Source organism: Triturus cristatus, chromosome 3_2, assembly GCF_964204655.1.
Source record: "Triturus cristatus chromosome 3_2, aTriCri1.1, whole genome shotgun sequence".
Taxonomy (NCBI): domain Eukaryota; kingdom Metazoa; phylum Chordata; class Amphibia; order Caudata; family Salamandridae; genus Triturus; species Triturus cristatus.
The window spans coordinates 1041891200-1041907281 of record NC_140584.1 but is presented as its reverse complement, the minus strand read 5'-3'; the positions used below and the strand labels follow the sequence as shown (position 1 = coordinate 1041907281).

Below are 16082 nucleotides of genomic sequence, written 5' to 3'. Positions count from 1 at the left end.
AGTGTTAGGGGGAGCGTCCTCCAGTGGGCGGCATCACTTTTTAACGTTCCAGGGGAGGCTTGAGATTTCTTTGAAAGAATTTGTCCGGGTCCGCCGTAATGTAAATGCCCAAATAACGGAACGCGTCCACCGAAATCCGCAGTGGACAGTCCTTTGGAAGCAGCGGCGGTGGACCCCGGAGCAGAAAGAGGACGAATTTGGACCAATTGATATTGTAGCCCGCACAAGAGAATTTTTTTATTACATTTTTATTCAGTTTTTATTTTTCATAGAGGTAACCACAAAATAAAACACCATATCTCTGATAGGATTTGTAAAATCTTTGACACAGACTTCCAATTGTCACTAGGATGCTTCTATTGCCATAGAGGTGGCAGAACTGCGAGACGTGGACTCTCGCAAGAGACACTTTAACTAACAAGCCCTAGTTACCCCAGGTACCATTTACTACGGACTTAAAATTAAATCAAGTTATGCCAATTAGAACTAAGCCAATGAAACATGTACTTTTTAAGGGTCACAGCACATGCACGGAGTCCTGCTACAATGAACATCATTCCTTAAGTCCAAACAAATATTTAGTGAAGGAGAATCCATAAGCTAACGGCACAGCTTTACATATTTGAGCAAAATATATGGCAGCGTGGCTGTAATGAGCACAGCCTTCTGCTTGGATGCCAGTAGTATGCTGTTTTTTCCCCCTAGGATGGTTACATTTTATAAATTGAGTAACAGTGAAAATACCTTTTTAAAATAATTCTTGGTATGTGAAAAATAAAACATGAAATAACCACACAATGCAAGATATGGTTTGGGGGTATAAAAGCAGATGGAAAATACTGATTCACTTCAGAATTCTGCATTAATTATCACCATTTAGGTAGGGACAACCCCGCCCCCACCTCCCCAAATTAAAACTCTTATTCTGTGAAGGACACAATCAAATAGGCCATTTTGGATTACGGTCCATCACCAATTATCCCCCTGTCAGCAGCAGGTAAAACACAGCATGCATGCTTGTAAAGATAAAAACTAAGGATTACATGGATTATGACAACACTAGTATCCTGGGAGGGGGAGGGGGCAATACCTAAAAAGGAACATGAAATGTTACTTTACAAGCATGGAGGCGAATTGTGATAAGATGTAATACACAGATGCACTCTTCCCTTTGCAACAAACACCTGTAGTTCACGGTATTGTCTTTCTATGATAATTAAAGAACCTCAGTCTAGCAGAATGAAAAATAAATTGTCCGTTTCATCAAGTATGTGCTTTTTAGAAACTGCAATTTGGCAAAGTATAAAATATAAAAAGTCAAAACTGTGCAACGTACCTGTATACAACAACTGGAATCCTCTTCCAGGACCTGAAGGAAGCAACATTCTCCAGCTCTTTGTCTGTGATCCACACAGGAACCAAGAGTTTCTGAGGGTAACTTGCACACAACCTATAAACATCAATCCCAAACACTTAATGAGACTAAGCATGGACCATACGCAAAATAAATGGACTAAGAATAAATCAAACCATAGAACATGGATCACACAAAATCTTGCAAGCCCACAGGATGGACCACATTTATCACACTGGAGCAGAATGCACTGCTCACACCTATAAACGGGAGCTAGCAATCCCCACCTGCCCCCCACCCCCCAAAAACAGAAACATACTGTCATATTACAGTTTTACTGCTTGAGACCATTTTAGAGTTACATATGTGCCTTTGGGCCATTGAAAAACTTGCAAATAATGCACCAACTGTGTGATTGTTATCTATAGACTTCTTGTTCATCGGCTGATACGAGTTTACCAGATGAAGGTTTTGTTTGTTATTACTTATAGACCATTTGTGTTGATCAGGGTGAAGAAGAGCATTGTATGAATCTTCAAACAGTCTAGCACTGCAAAAGGAATAGTCACTTATCGGCAATTCTAATTCTGCTGGAGGGGACTCTCCAATGAAATCATAAGCATTTAACTATCCTGGAGCAATTGTAAAAAGATTTTCTCACTTGTGTTAGAAAATTGTCTGTGTTAAAATGGCCACACGGCTCAACAGCGTTAGTTTAGTAGCACATCCACCTCATTTGAATCAACCTGAACATCAGCCAGTGAGGTGGAAGTAATGAGCTTTCTTCTGCCCTTACAAACCACCATAGATAAAATGTAGCAGCACAAGTATAAAGAGTGCAAATCATAGCAGTGAGCCTCTGACATACGAGGAGGGAGGGAGGCATATGAATGTATGAAATAAACCAACGCTGAAGAACTGGTGCAGGTAAGTAATTTCTTATCTGGTTCTGGATCTTTCATATATTCGCATACTTGAATCAGAAGCAGTGCACAACATTTGAGCAGAGCGGGAAGTAGGTTCACCTTACCAGAACAGGTTGTGTAGAACTGCTTGTCCAACTGCTGCATTCCCTTTCAGGCAGTAATGCCTGAGGAACGCATGCCTGCTTTTCTACATGGCTGCAGAGCCAATGTCCTGTGAAAACACTCCAGCCTACAGTGCAGGTCTAATGCTTCTGGCAAGGTTTGCCCTTAATGCTTTGGAGCAAACGCCTTGCCTTGTTGTGGCAGAAGGTGATGCAACCAGACAGTAAACATGCAGTACCTTGTTTGGAAAATGGGTGGCCCCTTCCTGGATGGCCAAATAAGACAAATAATTGATCTGAAAAACTTGGCCTTTTACTCCAGTATGTTTAAGAGGACTTCATTCTCTGCTGCTGATCAGAGATCTTTCATGGGCAGTTCCAGCATTTGTTGTCATAATTCTACTGTTTGCTCAAGGTTGAAACGGAAGACCTGCTTTGAGGTTTGATGGGAGCCTCCACCACAGCAGAGCTTGCTTGATGCACCTGGTGACGGACTGGGTCATTCCATGAACCGTTCACCAGCTTCCTCTAGTTATCTACCTCTAGCTCAATGGGCCTCATATGGAGCCTGCAGAAAAGAAGCAAGCCAATGAAAAACAAGAGACCTGAAAGGAATTTGTATATCTGGAAATGCATTTGCCAAGACCAGAAGCTTTACAACCTTTAATTCAAAGTTTCTAGAGTTGAGAGTCCAAAATTGCCCCTAGGAATTTCAATCTTGATACAGGACAGAAGGAGGATTTCTAGGAGTCTTAGTCCTAATTCTTGGAATACGCTGATGCAGGCAGTTATAGAGGCCCTAGCCTTTTCCTTTATTGGATAATAGATGACCCAGTGGTGCAAGTATGGGTGTAGTTACTGATCTTGGATTCGAAAGAAATAAGCTACCCGTGACAGGCACTTAGTAAAGATCAAGGGCATAGACTTGAGACCAAATGGAAGCGCCCTGAATTGATCGTGCCACCCAGTCACAGAAAATCGTAGGTATTGCCTGTTAATTCAATGTTTAAGGATGTGAAAATATGCATCCTGAAGCATAAAAAAGACTTCTTGGAAGGATACCACTCGGAAGGACTGCTTATTTTGAGGAATTTGATCACATCTCAAAGGCCCAGTATGGACAGGAGTAGAATCACTTATTCCGCTCATTCTTTGGTACCTTTTCTATGCTTCCTTTTAGGAAGAGGTGCATATCTGGCAGTAACTCTTTTTGGGCAGGTTTCTGTATAAAGTCCAGAGTGTGATCAGGCTGCACTATTTGAAGCATTCACCAATCTATAGTTATCGCTTCCCAAACAGGAGCAAAAGCAGAGATTCTTCCACTGACTGTTTTGTACGGTAGGCGACGAAGCTATCAAACTAGATTAAACAATTACGTCCTGGGACACATGGGTGCTGTTTATTATATATACACAGAACCACTTCCTTATTTAGAGGAGAGGAGCACTCAGCTGACACTGCAAGGCCACTGCATGCCGGAATACCAGCTCAGCTAATTCCAGTTTACCGACACAAGGAATGTCGAGCTCTACACCAAGACGGACAACCTGATGACACTTGCCCCCAGGTAATGGGGAAGTTAGACCACCAGTCACGGATATGGCGGATCACCGACCCTAGACAAAACTAGGTTAGGGAGCGCTAGGAAAGAGTACACTAAACACAGTATTTATATGCCAGCATATATTCAGTGCTTTGGAATTGTTAATCTTTTTCCTTATTCTCATAATGCCAATTACGCTACTCTGTTTCATACTACTGATCGCAGCACACTTTTTACAAGAATCACAATATTTTATTAAATATTGAAACACCTTGCTGAGTACATCGTGTGTATTTCTTTGGGTACGCATGAGAGTCCAATCGAAAAGGTTCTAGATCTGTTACCATGATTTCCTTAGGGGATCAGGATTGTCATCTTCTGAGGTTGTACAAACATTTGTTACCCTGTAAGGTTAGGGGTGCAGATGGTGCACTGTGGCTAGCAGGACTATAGGCCAGCATATCCAGAGGGTATGCACAGAATCAGTCTGGCACAATCCTAACGTTTATGTTGTCCAAACACACAGTTTTACTGGAGAAGTACAAGCCATACAACAGAATCACACTGGTAGTAAGGATGGCAAGCTGGTAAAAGCCAAACTATCCCTTTTTCATGTTCTGAAGTAGCCTTGGCACCGATCTCTGCCTGCAGAGTAGCCATGATCGTACCCAGATTGTCTTGAAGAGTAGTAGGGTTTTCCTTGGATTCAGTATTGGGAGAAGCCACCTTAACAGGCTTGAGATCTTCTTGAGCCAATTAAAGGCATGGAAGCAGGAAGTCCTTCTTGATGTTCTGGAAGGCGTCATCTACATGTTTTCACCCAAAAAGCTGAGCAATCAAAAACAAAGCCCAAAATGTCTTCCTGGAATTCTGGAAGGAAGGAAGCTGACCATAGTCATCCCTGAAACAACATGACTGCTGACCCTGCAGGCCGACTGAGGCCTGTGCTGGAAGCATCCATCATTGCATTGATGATGGTGGCTGTCTTCCTTGATGATAGTCGTAGCTTCTTCCCTTCTATCATCTGGGATGAGACTGATAAGGGTTGGAATGTCATGCCTCATCTAGCAAGTCAAGAATGCTGGCACAGATTCTGAATCATGAACTTCTCCAGGCACAGTATGACTGCCTAAACTCTGATCAGAGTATGCATTAGCTTGCAACTCTTCAACTAGACAAAATCCAGGATCGGGATACATTTTTGTAGCTATTTAGTTACCTTTGGTAATGTCTTATCTGGTAGAGACTATCTAGCTGCAGATTCCTTACCTAAGAATATACCCAAGGAGTCAGACTGAATCCGGATTTTTTTTTTTTAGCATTCCCCTTGCATGCCGGTAGAAGTTATCATTTGGCTCAGTGTGGCGTCATCAGCGCCGTGCCTATATAAGCGCCACCCCAGTGCACTGACCTCAATTCTTGACCCTTTGTCTGCACCAGAAGCACAGAGCAAAACTGAGAAAAAATTACTTGAATGCCAGGATGAGGTCCAGAAGGATCACTTGAATGTTAGATACACAGTTTGCAGAACAGGGAGGATGTGATGGTCGGTAAGGAATTTGCAGCTAAACAGAGACTCTACCAGATAAGGCTTTACTGATAGTAAGTTACATATTTGTCTGATCAACAAGTTACTTACCTTCGGTAACGATGTATCTGTAAGAAACATTAGTTAGTTAGATTCCTCACCTTAGAATATCCCCAGGCGTCAGGCTGGATTCGGAAAGTTTTTCGTCAGCAATACCCCTGCACGTCGCTAGGCGTCGTCTGCGGCTCCGCGTCCGTCGTCGGCGTCGTGCGCCGGGATGACGGAGTACTTAGACGCCGCCCTCGTGCGCTGAAGTCAGTTCTTGTACATACATGCAAGAGACCGACACTGGTGCCAAAAAATGCTAGGGCCCTGAAAGGGATATCCTTAACCCTAGATATCGGTTCGCAGAACGGGGAGGATGGGTGGGTCGGTGAGGAATCTAACTAACTAATGTTTCTTACAGATACATCATTACCGAAGGTAATTAACTTGTTCATCTGAAAGAAACACGTTAGTTAGATTTCTCACCTTAGAATAGATACCCCAGTAATACCAACCCCGGTGGTGGGTCTGCGAACCAAGATCATGCCTGAAAGTCCTGGAGAACAGAACGGCCAAAGAAGCCGTCTCTCCGGACTTGGCTGTCCAGACAAAAATGATTAGCAACCGTGTGCAGCGATGCCCACGTTGCCGCCTGACAAATGTCTTGCAAGGGGACTCCCCGTCCCAGTGCAGTGGAAGCCGTGGTGGCCCGAGTAGAATGCGCTCTCAGCCCTACAGGAGGTTCCTTTTTAGCTAAGAAGTAAGATGCCTTGATACACAAACCGACCCACCGAGAGATGGTCCGTTTGTGCACCGCTTGTCCCTTCTTAGCGCCCACGTAACCTCCAAAGAGTTGGTCGTCCACCCGGAACCGCTTGGTGCGATCCAAATAGAAGGACAGTGCCCGTTTTGCGTCCAGGCGGTGGAGCCTCTCTTCCTCTTTCGAGGGATGCGGAAAGAAGGTGGGCAACGTTACAGACTGCCCAATGTGAAAGGCAGTCACTACCTTAGGAAGGAAAGAAGGACGAGTCCTGAGAACAACTTTGTCCGGATGGACAGAAAGGAAAGGAGGCTTAGAAGAGAGAGCCTGGAGCTCACTCACCCGTCTAGCAGAGGTGATGGCAACCAGGAAAGCAGTTTTAAGAGTGAGAAGACAAAGGGAACAATTATGAAGAGGGAGCGCACATCAGATATGTCAAAACCAGGTTAAATTCCTACTGAGGCATTACGAAAGGGACAGGAGGAAACATGTGAGTAATGCCCTTGAAGAAGCGAGAAACAGGGGATTTGAAAAGAGAAGGCTGATCAGGAAGCCGTAAGAAAGCAGAGATAGCAGAAAGATAACCTTTAAGAGTGCCCAGAGCAGAGCCCTGCTGGGCCATGGAAAGAAGGAAGAGGAGAACCTCAGAAAGAGGGGCGGAAAGGGGATCCACAGCCTTTGCTGTGCACCATGCCACAAATTTGTTCCACCTGCAGGCGTATACCGATTTTGTGATGGGATGCCTGGCTGCCAGAATCACATCATAGACTTCAGGAGGCACGTCAAATGGCATCAACTATCGCCGCTCAATCTCCAGGCATGGAGGTGGAGACTGGACAGGTTTGGGTGGAGGACCATCCCCTGCTGCTGCGACAGAAGGTCCTCCTGAAGAGGCAGTCGTATCGGGGGATCGATCGACAGACTGAGTAGCTCGGGATGCCAGTACCTTCTTGCCCAATCCGGAGCCACAAGGATGACTTGGGCCCGGTCGCGCCTGATCTTCTTCAGCACTCTGGGCAGAAGTGGTATAGGCGGATAGGCGCACAACAGACCACAAATCCACTCGCGACGAAAGGCGTCCCCGAGCGAGTGCCGCCTTGGAAACTCCAACGCGCAAAACTGCGGACATTGCGCGTTCTCTTCGGTGGCGAATAGATCTAACCAAGGCTCTCCCCACAGCCGAGAGAGGCTTTACGCCACGTCGGAGTTTAGACGCCATTCGTGATCCATCATGCACCGGCGGCTGAGTTAGTCTGCTCTGGCGTTCAGAGAGCCCGCTAGATGTTGAACCACCAGGGTGATGCCCTGATGTTCCAGCCATGTCCAGAGGCGCAGAGCCTCCTTGACAAAGGGTCCACGACCCCACCCTGCCCTGTTTGTTGCAATACCACATGGCGGTGGTGTTGTCCGTGAACACCTGCACTACACTTCCCCGGACAACAGGAAGGAATGCCTTCAGTGCAAGTCGGATCGCTCTCCGCTCCAAAAGGTTGATATGGAGCCGAGACTCCGCCGGAGACCAGAGTCCTCTGATCTCCGCCTCTCCCATGTGGCCCCCCCATCCCAGGAGGGACGCATCGGTCACTACTACGTGCTCCGGTTGGGGTAGGGAGAGGGATCTGCCACTGACCCAATCGCGGTCTGTGAGCCACCACTGCAACTGTCACGCAGTGCCCTCCGAGATCAAGACATGGCTGGACAGGTTGCCCCGATGCTGGGCCCACTGAAACTTCAGGTCCCACTGCAGAGCCCGCATCCGCCACCTGGCGTGATGTACCAGAAGGATGCAGGAGGCCATCAGACCCAGAAGCTGCAGCACCAACCTGACCGAAACCCGGGATAGAGGCAGAATGATGGGAATGAGGGCCTGATTATCCCGGACCCGCTGTTCCGGAGGATTGACCCGGAACTGCGCGGAGTCCAGAACCGCTCCGATGAAGAGGAGCTTCTGGGAGGAACTCAGATGCGACTTCGGCACATTGATGGAGAACCCCAGCAAATGCAGGAGGTCGGCCGTAGTCTAGAGGTGGGAGAGGACTTGCTGGGGCGAGCCCGTCTTCAACAACCAGTAGTCGAGATAGGGGAAGACTGGAACCCCCGATCTGCGCAGATGAGCTGCGACCACCGCCATCACTTTCGTGGACACCAGAGGGGCACTGGCAGGGCCGGCTTTAGAGATTGTGGCGCCCTGTGTGACAATCTTTGTTTGCGCCACCCTCCCCCCAAGCAAACATTTTTTGTGTTGAGTTGTATGGTTTCTCAACCGCATATTAAATATATACAGGATACATTTTAGAGTATATACATTTAATTTCTTCAGTTCCAACTCCAACTTCCACGAACCTCGTAGCATTTTACGATAGTGCATTCCAGTGGCAAGGTCACCCGGGCGGCATTCATATTTTTCATTTAACACTAACAGGACAATTTTTGCTTAATAAAAAAAGTTGACCTAACTCACCTTTATTCTGCAGAGAGCGGAGCTGCCCTAGGCTCTCTGTGCCAAAAATCCAGTGGAGAGCGCGCGCCACTAATGTTAGCCGTCGGAAGTACATCTGTTGACTTTTCCAGGGCCCGCCCGCCTCGCGATGTAGTACAGGTCAGCTAATCAAAACACTTACAGCAACGCATGGGCGGGCAAAATCGTGCCTCCTGATTTGTTAAACACGGTTTTCTCTCTTCCATTTCTACGAAGATTAACATCATAGAAAAGAAAGAGGGACAACCGTTTAGGTTGCATGTAGTACATAAAACTTGGCAGGGGTTGGTAGCAGGCTACCAGTGTCTGGAAAGGGGGCTTCGATACAGCACTGCCTTAGAACCAAGTACACACTCATTCAGCTGTTTTGAAGCGCCTTGATTCGCGGCGCACTGCTGCACGGGCTGCCTCCAGCGCCGTTTGGACACATTTCTCTTGTAGCGCTGAGAGGCGTGTGTAGCTCTTGTCGTGATATAGCGCTGCTGCTATTCTTGGGAACAGAACGGGTTGTCCCAGCACCACAGGCGTGTGACTGACTCTACACCACACTTCCCTGGTCCACCCACTGCCCCTGCAGACGGACCGGCCTGTGACAGCAGGCCTCTCGGTGCCCACGGAGGCCAAACCCGGCGGTCCCTGAGGACATCAGAAGGGACCGGGGACCGATGCAGCCAACAATGCGTCCGATACAGCACCTGGAAGTCGGCCAGGGCATTGGAATCACAGAGGAGCACTTCCTGGCTATTTAGGATAGCCAGGTCCTCCCCGAGGGATCGGATGTGATCATGTGAGAGAAGGAGAGGCCCTCATCTGCTGGTCTGGAAGGGGTGGATGCAGCCGTCCAGACGGGAGAGCCCAGCGCGAGGAACCAATTTAAATTCACAGTTAAATATTACGGACCAGTCCCAAAAAGGGGCCCGTGAGAGGAAATTAAACACCATCATAAGGGATATGGAAACTTACTGAATTACCGCAATGTGCCATTTCTATAGCGCTTTCTACCTCTTGACAGGCCTCAGGGAGTGTTCCACCTTGCAGAGTAAGCAGGTTCGGCTTGGGTGGTACATGGATGAGAGGTGGGTGCTAGCTGGGGTTTGGGAGTGTGCTTTTCCTCCTGTGGAGGTGCATTTCACAGTGTGTGCACTGAGGCACCTGTCCTCCCCCCGCTCCCCCTCCCCACCTGTGAAAGTGCAAGCCATGCCATGAGCAGGAAGGGGGGCACTGAGAACCGAGGGCAGAATCGTTGGTGAAATTAAAGGTTCGGAGACGCGGATCATGGTCAACATTAGGGTGAATGTTAGGTTTCCCTAACAACTCCTACGCACCGCCCCCCCCCCCCCCCCCTAAAAAAGAACATGTAGCACACTATGGTCCAGAGTCAGGATGTTTGCTTTCCACTAACCCGAATAACCCTGTGCAGTTTCACTGTTTGTTGGTGACCTTACGTGCTGCTCTGCCAATGAAGAAAGAAAACCGCAAACTACTCTGGGTAGGTGTCAACCTGTGTCACTGCTGGTGCCGGAAAAGAGAGTCAATCCTGGCGTCACCACGGTCAAACGATGTTATCCTGCGCACCTGACACCGCCGGGAAATACTCGGGGATTCTGTTGCCCGACTACAGTAACCTGCCGCGAATTCAGCCATACGGGAAAGCGAAGCAGATATCGGATGTAAGCGTCTCAGCTCGAGAGTCGGCCTGCCCTATGCACTTTAGCATAAGAATCCTAGTGACAGGAAAGGTGCTTGCTCTCTATTGTGACCAGTGCAGGCTTTTGGACGATGTGACTGCCACTGCTGGTGCCGATTTAAGACACCGGTATGGTGACCCCCCTTGACCTTCGCACCTGGTGCGGTGGCACCGCCCAAAAGCCGGCCATGGGCACTGGTGAGGCCGAAGGGGAGCACGGTAAACTGAAAATGCTCCTGACCCACCGTGAACCGCAGGTAACGCCGGTGGGCCGGCAGGACGGGGATGTGAAAGTAAGCGTCCTGCAAGTCCAACGCTACCATCCAGTCTCCAGGGTCCAGGGCAGCCAGAACCTGAGCTAAGGTAAGCATCTTGAACCTTTCCTTCCGGAGGAAGGCATTGACACTCCTGAGGTCCAAGATAGGGCGTAGGCCCTCTATGCCCTTCTTGGGAACCAGAAAGTAGTGGGAATAATAACCACATCCTATTTCTGGACCAGGAACGCGCTCGACGGCCCCTTTGGCCAAGAGGGCCGCAACTTCCTCCTGTAGAAGATTCAAGTGATCCCCCGACATGCGGTGGAACTGCGGTGGCATGGCTGGAGGGGTCGTCTCGAAGGGGAGGGAGTTGCCCCTTCGGACGATTTGCAGCACCCACCTGTCCGAAGTTATGGAACGCCAGTGGAGCAGGTGATGGCGAACTCTGCCTCCCACTGGCGTGGAATGGGCCTGAAAGCACGGACTAGGAAGGCTTTGAGGCGGATGCTGCTGGGGTGGATGTGGCTGGACCGGCAAGTTGTCCCCCTGTGGCGCCTCGGCGGAATCCACGTCCGCGACGAGGTTGGTTCTGCGGCCTGTGGCTAGGCGGACATGAGGGGGCGCCCCTTCCTTGGCCACGAAAGGGGCGAAAAGCAGAAGTTTGCAGGCGCGGGTCGAGAGACCCAAGGACTTGGCCGTAGCCCTGGAGTCCTTAAAGCGCTCCAGCGCACTATCCGCTTTGTCGCCAAAGAGGCGACCGCCATCAATGGGCACGTCCTTAAGGGTGCTCTGGACATCCCCAGAAAAAGTTGTGGACCGCAGCCAGGCGTGACGCCGAAGCGCCACTGTGGACGACATTGCCTAGCGAGTCCGTCGTGTCCAAACCACATCGGATGGCATACCGCGCTGCGTCCCGCCCCTCGGACAGAGCCTGGGCGACCGTGTCTGGGCCTCCTCCGGACACAGGGGCAGCACGTCCTCCACCGTATCCCACAGAGAGTGGGAGTAACGGTCCAAGAGACAAGCGGTGTTAATAGACCGCAGCCCTAAACTAAGGGAGGAGAACAGCTTCTTACCAAACTGTTCCAGTATCTTGGATTCCCGATCCGGGGGAGCGGACGGGAAGGAGGTCTGGGAAGTAGAGGCCTGGATAACCAGGCTCTCAGGCGTGGGTTGTTGGGACAGAAAACTGGGGTTGCCCGGTGCAGGGCGGTGGCGCCGGGCCACGTTCCGGTCCACAGGAGGCACTGTGGAGGGCTTGGACCAGGTGCCCTTCAGGACGTCCAGCAGTGCTTCGCTAAACGGCAGCAGTCGCTCCGAGGAGCTTGCTGACGGTTGGAGCACTTCAGTGAGGAGGTTAGTCCTCACGGCCACAGTAGGTAGCTCCAGCCCCAGGGCTTCGGTCGCCTTACGCAACGCCATAGAAAAGGTAGCACCTTCCTCCAAAGCCACGGTCGGAGGAGAGATGAAGCCAGTGTCAGGGGAGGGGTCAAGGCCACTGGCATCCCCCAGCTCATCTTCCCAGTCCTGTGATAACTGACCCTGGCGGGTCAGAGGGTCATCAGACCCCTCCCAGTCACCACCGTCATCCGATTCCTGAAAAACAGGGGGCATGATCGGACCCGGGCGGAAGATGAAATGGTCACCCATCGGCGTCAAATGAGGCGCCGGACGGTGCCGCACCGGCCCCGGACCGGGGCTGAACTGGGAAACTGCGTCGTCCGAAAACGGCGCCGGGGGTGGGACCGGTGCCGACGCCGGCGGAGGAGGCGTGGTGCGGTCGACCGTCATCGACCGAGATCCAGGCCTGGATCTCTCGGGGATCTGCGGCGTCGGAACAGAAGTAGACGACGGCGCCGGAGCCGCCGGCTCGCTAGACCTCAAAGTCGAGCCCGCGGGGCCCAAAGGCGCGCCGGCAGGCGTCGACGGCGGAGCCAGGCCCCTCATGGCCGAGAGGAAGGCACTGATCTCCGCCGGAGTCACGTCAGTCCCAGGGACCGGCGGGTATGGGGACGGACGCAGGTTCCTGCGGAGCCGCGGGGGTGGTACCACCCGGACCCACGACCGGCGAGGGGAGTCCTAAGAGCGATGTCGTCTCTTGGACTTCTTACTATGCTTCGACTTACCCGAAGACTTGGAACCCGAGGAGTGATGGTGGCTGCGGCTCCTCCTCGACCGGGAGCCGAGTGCCAGAGCTCGAGAAGCTTGCGGGACCGCTCCCGCCTAGCCTTCGAGGTCAAGGCCCGGCAGTCGAGGCACGACTCTGCATCGTGGTCGGCCCCAAGACAGTACAGGCACCGGCGGCGGTGGACCGTTACCGACATCAGTCAGTGACAGGAGTCACAGGCTTTGAAACCAGGCATCCTACCGGCACCAGTTCGAGTCGACGTGAATAGACAAAAGAGTCCAAAAAGTTTAGTCAAAAAGTGACTAAAGGGGTAAGCTCTTGCCGGATTGGCGCTGTCTGGCGTGGAAAAAAGAAGAACTGACGTCAGCGCACGAGGGCGGCGTCTAAGTACTCCGACGACGTAATCCCGGCGCACAACACCGACGGACGCAGAGCCGCAGACGATGCCTAGCAACGCGCAGGGGTATTGCTGACGAAAAACTTTCTGGATCCAGCCTGACGCCTGGGGATATTCTAAGGTGAGGAATCTAACTAACGTGTTTCTTTCAGATAAAGACATTTAGCTGCAGATACCTCACGTTAGAATAGATACCAAAGTAATTTCTCGCCAGAGGTGGGTCTGTGGACTAAAAAGCCCTGGAGGACAAAATGGGTAAAATGCCCATTTTGCCATAACTGACTGAGCCGTAATGCTTCCAAATGTGTGCAGTGACGTCCACGTAGCTGCTTGACTGATGTCCAGAACTGGGATTCTTCTCTCCAACGCAGTGGTCCCAGCCTTCGCTCTTGTTGAATGAGCCCGCAAGGCCCCTAGGGGTAGTCTTTTTGGGAACTGCATAGGAGATTTTAACACAGAAGATGATCCATCTAGAGATGGTACGTTTCTGAACAGCCTTGCCATTCTTCTCACCCGCCAAACCAACAAAGAGTTGATAGTCCAACCAATGTCCTCTGTACGATCGATGTAAAATTACAGCACCCTTTTTAGGTCCAGCCAGAGAAGCCTCTCCTCTTACTTGGTAGGATTGGAGTGGGGGGTGGAGTTTGAATGCAAAAAGAGTAGGAGCAATGTGATGGTCTGGCCAACATAAAAAGGTGCGACTACTTTTGAAAAACGTGTGCCCAGTCATTCTTTATCTTCTTGAGAATTCTAGACAGGAGTGCTATCAGGGGGAAGGTGTTTAGGAGTTCTGAGCTCCACACGAGATGAAATAGGTCTCTGAGCAAAAGCCATCTTGAAAACTCCAGCGCGCAGAAGTGCTGCCATTGTGAGTAATCGGTGGTAGCAAAACAATCTAACCAAGGTTCTCTCCAATTTGTGATGGACCGTGCACTACCTCCTGATGAAGATGCCGTTCATGATAAGGGAGGCATCAACGCCTGAGTTGGTCTGCTCTGGCGTTCAGCGCATGCACCAGATGTTGAACCACCAGGAATATATCTTGATTTTCCAGCCACGTCCAGAGATGCAGAACCTCTTGACAGTTCACAACCCAACTCCGCTCTGCTCGTTGCAACACCACATGGCGGTGGTGTTACTTGTGAACACCTGAACCAGCCTTCCCTTGATGGAAGTAAGAAAGGCTTTCAATGCTGGGTGAATTGCGCTCCGTTCCAATAGGTTAATGTGGAGCTCAGACTTCACCAGAGACCTTCGATATCCCACCTAGAAGTGAGGCATCCGTCACTACTGTGAGCTCTGGATGAGGAAGAGAGAGGGGTCTGTTAAACTGACCCAATCACAGTCCGTGAGCCACCACTGCAGATCTTTCGCAGATGCCTCCGATATATGGACCAGGTCAGTGAGATTCCCTTGATGTTGTGCATACTGGGACTTAAAAAACCCACTGCTGAGCCTACATATGCATAGGGCAAGTTTAACCAGCAGTATGCAGGAGGCCAGAAGACTCAGCAGACTCCGAGTCAATCTCACTGCAATCCAAGATAGAGGCTGAAACATCAAAATCATGGCCCAAATATCCTGGACTTTCTTTTCTAGAGGGTAAGCCAGAAACTGCACTATATCCAGAACAGTGCCAATGAAAAGAAGCATCTGAGAGGGAGTCAGGCGTGACTGCGGCATGTTGATAATAAACCTCTGCGAACGCAGTAGTTCAGCCACAGTCTAGAGGTGGGAGTGGACTGCCTGGGCCAAGACCGCTTACACCAGGCAGCGGAAGACAGACCCTGACATCCACAGATAAGCTGCAATCACCGCCTTCACATTTGTGAACACCTGAGGGGCATTGGTAAGGCCAAAAGAGAGCACAGAGTACTAATAGTGCTCTTGACCTACCGTGAACCACAGAGAACACGTGTGGGCAGTCAGGACGGGTACATGGAAGTAGGGATCCTGCAAGTCCGTTACCATCCAGGGTCGAGAGTAGGCAACATGAGCATCTTAAATTTTTCCTTTTTCAGGAAGCAGTTAAGAGGGCGTAAATCTAGGGTACAGTGGAGTCCTTCATCCTTCTTTCGCACCATGAAGTAGAGGGAATAACAACCACAACCTACACTGATTCTGGCCCTCTCTGAATGCCTTCTTTGGCCACAAGAGCGAGCACTTTCTGTCTCAAGAGTTAGGGTGATCCTCCGTCAGCTGATCGGTGGACAGTGTGGCGGAGCATGTTGAAATGGTAGGTCACAGCCCCTTTTGACGATTTGAAGCACCCACTTCTCTGAGGAGATTTACCTGGGACAGATGGTGCTGGATCCTGCCACCAACAGGGCGCACAAATGTTGTTAAGAGGGAAAACTGAAGAGGCTTTGAAGTTCTGGATGCAGACGGGTTTCGTGGACAGTGGGACAGATTGTGTTGACCTTTGGCTCTTGTTTCCACAAGGCTTGCGGGAGCTGCATCCGTCGCCACAAAAGTACTGAATGCCTGTTGGCCTTGGTGACTAGGATGAAAGGGTAACAGCTGATAGCCACCACCATAGCCAAAGATGGAGTGGAGGGCGGATTGCCACTATCACGGGGTCATGATGAGTTCCAACAACCTAGCAAGTTGCCCTACTGTCCTTGCACATCCACAGAAAAGCCAGTTGTCCTCAGCCAGGCATGACATTGAAGAGCCACCATGGATGTAATGGCTCTACCCAGTGAGTTGAGTTGGGGTCACTCAGTCTCTGGGAAACTCGCAGAATCACGGAGTGGTCTAGTATGAGATACCGGCTCCACAGAAACAAACCTGTGAGAGGGGCCTAGATCTGTAGCATTGTTACTCACATCTTCCGAAGAACGGGAGCAAACTTCTTGGGGACTTATCTGAAGA

The 16082-nt window shown here is 50.3% G+C and overlaps 1 protein-coding gene across 3 annotated transcripts in view; it reads right to left on the bottom strand.

The window, feature by feature from the left end:
* Nucleotides 1–16082, bottom strand: part of MTMR4 (myotubularin related protein 4) — a 651646-nt gene that overhangs the window by 352601 nt on the left and 282963 nt on the right. For all 3 annotated transcript variants that reach the window (XM_085649730.1, XM_085649731.1, XM_085649732.1), the window contains one exon: nt 1337–1450. In XM_085649730.1, the coding sequence (XP_085505856.1) occupies nt 1337–1450 (114 nt within the window). The remainder of the gene's footprint in view (nt 1–1336; nt 1451–16082) is intronic.